Here is a 5,242-nt window from a genome sequence, read left to right as displayed (position 1 = left end):
CACCAGGTGCCCAATTGCTTTGTATGTCATTGAGGAAAACAACTTTTGGCCTCTGGGCTTGGCCCCCTTGGGGCCCCAAGTTATGTTGCCCACTGTCAGTTTATTTTGCCCACTGCCAATTTATGCATTGCCCACTGTCAGTTTATTTTGCCCACTTCCAATTTATGCATTGCCCATTAGCCCACTATTCTGCCCATTAGCCCATTAAACTGCCCTTCTGCCATTTATGCCTCTATGGGCCCCTGGGGGCCAAATGACCCAGAGGGCCACAGGCTCTGGGGGCCCCAAGTGCCAAAGTATTGTCTGCCATTGAGGAAAAAAACTTTTGGCCTCTGGGCTTGGCCCCCTTGGGGCCCCAAGTAATGTTGCCCACTGACAGTTTATTTCACCCACTTCCAATTTATGCATTGACCATTTGCCCACTATTTTGCCCATTAGCCCATTAAACTGCCCATCTGCAATTTATGGCTCTGAGGGCCCCTGGGGCCCCAAGTTATGTTGCCAACTGACAGTTTATTTCACCCACAGCCAACTTATGCATTGACCATTTCCCCACTATTTTGCCAATTAGCACATTAAACTGCCCATCTGCCATTTATGGCTCTGAAGGCCCCTGGGGGCCCCAAGTTATGTTGCCCACTGACAGTTTATTTCACCCACAGCCAACTTATGCATTGACTATTTGCCCACTATTTTGCCCATTAGCACATTAAACTGCCCATCTGCCATTTATGCCTCTTTGGGCCCCTGGGGGCCAAATGACCCAGAGGGCCCCAGGCTCTGGGGGCCCCAAGTGCCAAAGTATTGTCTGCAATTGAGGAAAACATCTTTTGGCCCCTGGGCTTGGCCCCCTTGGGGCCCCAAGTTATGTTGCCCACCGACAGTTTATTTTGCCCACTGCCAACTTATGCATTGACCATTTGCCCACTTTTTTGCCCATCTGCCATTTATGGCTCTGAGGGCCCCTGGGGGCCAAATGACCAAGAGGGCCCTAAGCTCTGGGGGCCCCAAGTGCCAAATTACTCCAAGCCCACTGGGTGCCCCAATTACTTTGTCTGCAATTGAGGAAAACATCTTTTGGCCCCTGGGCTTGGCCCCCTTGGGGCCCCAAGTTATGTTGCCCACCGACAGTTTATTTTGCCCACTGCCAACTTATGCATTGACCATTTGCCCACTTTTTTGCCCATCTGCCATTTATGGCTCTGAGGGCCCCTGGGGGCCAAATGACCAAGAGGGCCCTACGCTCTGGAGGCCCCAAGTGCCAAAGTGTTGCAGGCCCACCGGGTGCCCAATTGCTTTGTCTGTCATTGAGGAAAACGACTTTTGGCCCCTGGGCCTGGCCCCCTTGGGGCCCCCAAGTTATGTTGCCCACTGTCAGTTTATTTTGCCCACTGCCAATTTATGCATTGACCATTTGCCCACTATTTTGCCCATTAGCCCATTAAACTGCCCATCTGCCATTTATGGCTCTTGAGGGCCCCTGGGGGCCAAATGACACGAAGGGCCCCAGGCTCTGGGGGCCCCAAGTGCCAAATTACTCCAAGCCCACTGGGTGCCTCAATTACTTTGTATGTCATTGAGGAACACAACTTTTGGCCCCTGTATAACAATACTACAATTGTGTGTTATACACACACACACACACACACACACACACACACAAAGAGAGAGACCATTGCAATGCACAAAAAGTATACAATTTATTAGGGTAAAACTAGCAGGTGAATTCCTTTTTAGAACACAACTGTATTGTATGAAAAATGTATAACATTTATTAAAGTGCACAACAGAAAAACACACAAATGTAAACAGTGGTAAAAAATTAAGCACAGGTGTTGTAGGGGCCCTCTAAAATATGACATATTTTATATATCATTATGGTTAATTGTTTTAAAAAAAAAATATTTCCAACATAGCCAATATACACACACAAAGGGAGAGACCATTGCTATGCTATTTTAGTGTCCCTGCTAAAAGCTGCTGCTAGTTAAACTTTATAACAACTGTGTTTCAGTAAAAAAGTATTCGATTTATTAGAGTGGGCATCAGAAATACACAAACCATACAAGAAACACACAGAATGGTTTAAGGCTATTAATACTTCTGAGCAAGTTAAACATTAAAGTAATTAAAGCAATTCACAAGCTTAAAACTCTCACTTTTTTAAAGAACACAACTGTATTTTATGAAAAGTGTATAAAATGTATTAAAGTGCAAAACAAAAATACACCAAAAAATTATAAACAGAAGTACAAGAAATTAAGCACAGGTGTTGGCGAGGAAGTGCACGACACATGTCTCTGAAAGACCAAGACCAAGCCTAATCATCCAGCCAGTCCAGGTCCAGGCCCTCTCCACGGAAGGACTTCCGTTTCACTCCGTAGTTGAAACACAACTCTGTGCCCACACTGATGTCCTGCAGTGCCCTGAAGAGGATGGTGTCCTAAGAAATATAGATAGATAGATAGATAGATAGATATATACTTTATTAATAATTTGCTGGAAATTAGTGTCACGGCAGCTTCAAGATATAATCAACAACATACATGCACTTAGAACATAGCCATAAATTAGATTAAAATACCTTTTCCTCTCCATTCACACGCAGCCTGCAGTGAAAGGGCTTCAGGTTAGGCGCCCTCATAGAGTGATTAATCCGCCTGCCCACAGTGTCTGTAGCAGGGTGGCACTCACAGGGGAAGGTCTGGGCATCCACGCACAGGTCTCTCTGTCCAGCCTTGAAGAAAAACAGGTACCCGGTCATTCAGTCCTTCCATCTTGGCCCTCCCTTCAGCACCTGAGATGACCCTGCCATGGTAGTCACAGACAATGTCGTGCATGGAGAACTGCCGGGTCGCAACGACTCCTATAAAAAAGAGTTTTATTTATTGAGTTAATGAATAAACACTACATGTAGACAAACAGTTCATAATTTAAATTCAGGTCTTGATGAAGTTCATGGCTGCTAAAATGAAATTTTACATTATGTCCTGCACAAATGAAAGGTTTCCGTACCTAAACCTTGCTTGGCACCGAAGTCTTTGATGGCCAGGCCTGACCAGGTCTGCTGAGAAACACAGCTGAGGATGAACTTGTCATCTTCAACTGCTACCTTCGAAGGTGGCACCCACAGCCGTTCGATGTCCTCCGGCTTAGGACAGTTGACCTTCCAGCCCTCCTGCATGATAAGGCGTGCCACCTTTGCTGCCGAAGGCTTGCGGACTGTGAAACGTGCTGAAAGACAGAATTAAAACATGTTACTCATGCGAGTCACTTGATATTGTAAATTCATGGCAAAGTTTTGAGTTAATTAGTGACAATTCTCTATTGATGGATTCGGAGACTTACACAGCAGATATTCCTGTCTCTGGGCATACTGGGTGGTCCTCCACTTGTCGTAGAAAACGCGGTCATCTGGAAAACCAGATTCGACCCGTTTCTTCTTGGATGGTGGCTGACCCTCCAGCGAAACAGGAAATCTCGCCACAAACTCAACAAAGTCCTTATGTGCTGTACCGCTGACGGTCAAGGATGTCTCGTGCACAGAAGTCCTGTAAATGTAAGGAATACAAGGTTTATAATATTACATTTTGCACATGAAATTTAGCAAGATGTCATTCACTTTTTTTGTATGAGTTATGCCCTGGTTGAATAAAGAGCCATACCTGGACAATGACTCCAGCAGCAGAGCTGCGTCAACGACATCCTGAGGCTGAAATGCACCAGCGCTGAGGCCCAGGTAATGGTGCAGTACTCCCTGTTGTTGCACCGGGAGCTTTTCTGCAGCTGCCTCAACAGCCCCTCGCACACACTGGGAAGAGAAAGGAGCCAGCTTGTACCTGCAGGGGAAAAAAAGTAAATGTTAATTGTGATGTGACTGTGATGAGGTAAGAAGCACTTAAGTGTATCACACACATGCACATGGACCTGTGTTGGGCACTTACAATTTATGGAACCGATTCATGTCCCGTGAGACACTGTGAACATCCACGCCGGACGACGAGACAAAGAAGGTCTTGCAAAGCTTTTCAGACTGAACGCTCTCAGGCCTGATGGTGGTGAAGTACAGCTCCAAGCACTACAAAAAAGTTATTAGTTATTAAAGTTATTAAATGTAAAACAATGGTGATAAGCCATCAACAGTTCGATCGTTGTAAAACTTACAGCTTGCTCTTCTTGGGTCAGAGCGATCTGCATACTCGAGGTTGTGCCCCTTTGTACGCCAATCACAACCCTGTCACCCAGCTCGGTCCTGTTCACCCACTCTGAATCCTGGAAAATATTGAAAAGGTGTTATTTACACATGCATAAGTGTGCCATTATTACAGCTTAAAGGGTAAACCAGTTAAAATGTATGAACTTACAGTCAAGGCTTCCACAGCTCGTGGACGCTGCATGTGGACAAACACCAACAGCGCCTCGCAGTAGTAACGGTACAGCGTCTTGTGGGTGCTGGAGAGCTCTCTGCCCACCTGGACGTCCCTCTGGATCCTGAGCACGTCTGACTTTGCCACTCGCAAAATCTTCTGGCAGTCTGTTATGGCAGGAGCCCACCTTTTAACGACCCGGCTGTTTGGAGCATAGCAGACAAGACAATTAAAGTTATTGAAAAAATGCTAAGTTAGAAAAGCATTTAAATTAAAGCATTTCAGCTAAAGCATTTAAGTATTGCCCTTACGTTTGAGGAAGATCAGACGGACCAGCAACAGCAGCTTCTTCTTCCAGGTCACCGTCAGACTCAGAGTCCCGGGGCTGGTTCATGATGAAAAAACCACGTCTAAGAAGCTCCTTGACCATGGTGACCCGAGAGCGTCTGTCAGGCAGGAGAACACAGAGCTGGTTGAAGTCCCAGCTCCTGTTGTTGCAGACCCACTCTCTGCTTGAAGCTTTGGCTCTCTGAACTTCAGCTGCTCTTTCCTCAGGTGTGCAGTTCTTCATGCACACCCTGGCCAGAGGAACAGAGAGATGGTCCTGGGGTTGGTGGCACAGCAAGCAGTGCACACAGGTGCGGTCAACAGACCTTCAAGACAAAATGACATGATATAGATTAGTCTCCTTCTTTTACATTTTTAACATTAGATTTTTACTGAGTTTAAAAGAAAAAAAAACAAGTTTTTTATGTTTTTTGTTATCAAAATAAAGCTCACCCTTACGAAAATTATGAATAGTTTTTCAACCATGGTTAGTGTAGTAAAACCATGGTTTTGTTAATTTGTAATCAATACACCAAAAAACATGGTTA

The 5,242-nt window shown here is 45.5% G+C and overlaps 1 protein-coding gene across 1 annotated transcript; it reads right to left on the bottom strand.

Annotated features, from left to right (window-relative positions):
- Window positions 1–1,716: 1,716 nt before the first annotated feature.
- LOC129435033 (uncharacterized) lies at window positions 1,717–4,973 on the bottom strand. The gene is made up of 9 exons (XM_055193543.2): window positions 4,679–4,973; window positions 4,365–4,569; window positions 4,165–4,272; window positions 3,945–4,078; window positions 3,666–3,839; window positions 3,349–3,551; window positions 3,016–3,234; window positions 2,585–2,866; window positions 1,717–2,443 (listed from the first exon to the last, which is right to left on the bottom strand). Exons 1-8 carry the CDS (start codon window positions 4,936–4,938, stop codon window positions 2,691–2,693), a joined length of 1,479 nt encoding a protein of 492 aa, XP_055049518.2. The 5' UTR covers window positions 4,939–4,973; the 3' UTR covers window positions 1,717–2,443; window positions 2,585–2,690.
- Between the last annotated feature and the right edge of the window lie 269 nt (window positions 4,974–5,242).

Source organism: Misgurnus anguillicaudatus, chromosome 25 (assembly GCF_027580225.2).
Source record: "Misgurnus anguillicaudatus chromosome 25, ASM2758022v2, whole genome shotgun sequence".
Lineage (NCBI taxonomy): Eukaryota > Metazoa > Chordata > Actinopteri > Cypriniformes > Cobitidae > Misgurnus > Misgurnus anguillicaudatus.
Note: the sequence above shows the minus strand (reverse complement) of the source record. Positions and strands in the feature narration are given on the sequence as shown.

Coding starts and splice junctions, on each gene's coding strand:
- LOC129435033 (XM_055193543.2), bottom strand. CDS start 4,938: ATGAAGAACTGCACACCTGAGGAAAGAGCAGCTGAAGTTCAGAGAGCC. Junction 3,552..3,665: donor CTGCTGGAGTCATTGTCCAG/GTATGGCTCTTT, acceptor TTACATTTACAG/GACTTCTGTGCACGAGACAT. Junction 2,867..3,015: donor CGGTGCCAAGCAAGGTTTAG/GTACGGAAACCT, acceptor TCTTTTTTATAG/GAGTCGTTGCGACCCGGCAG.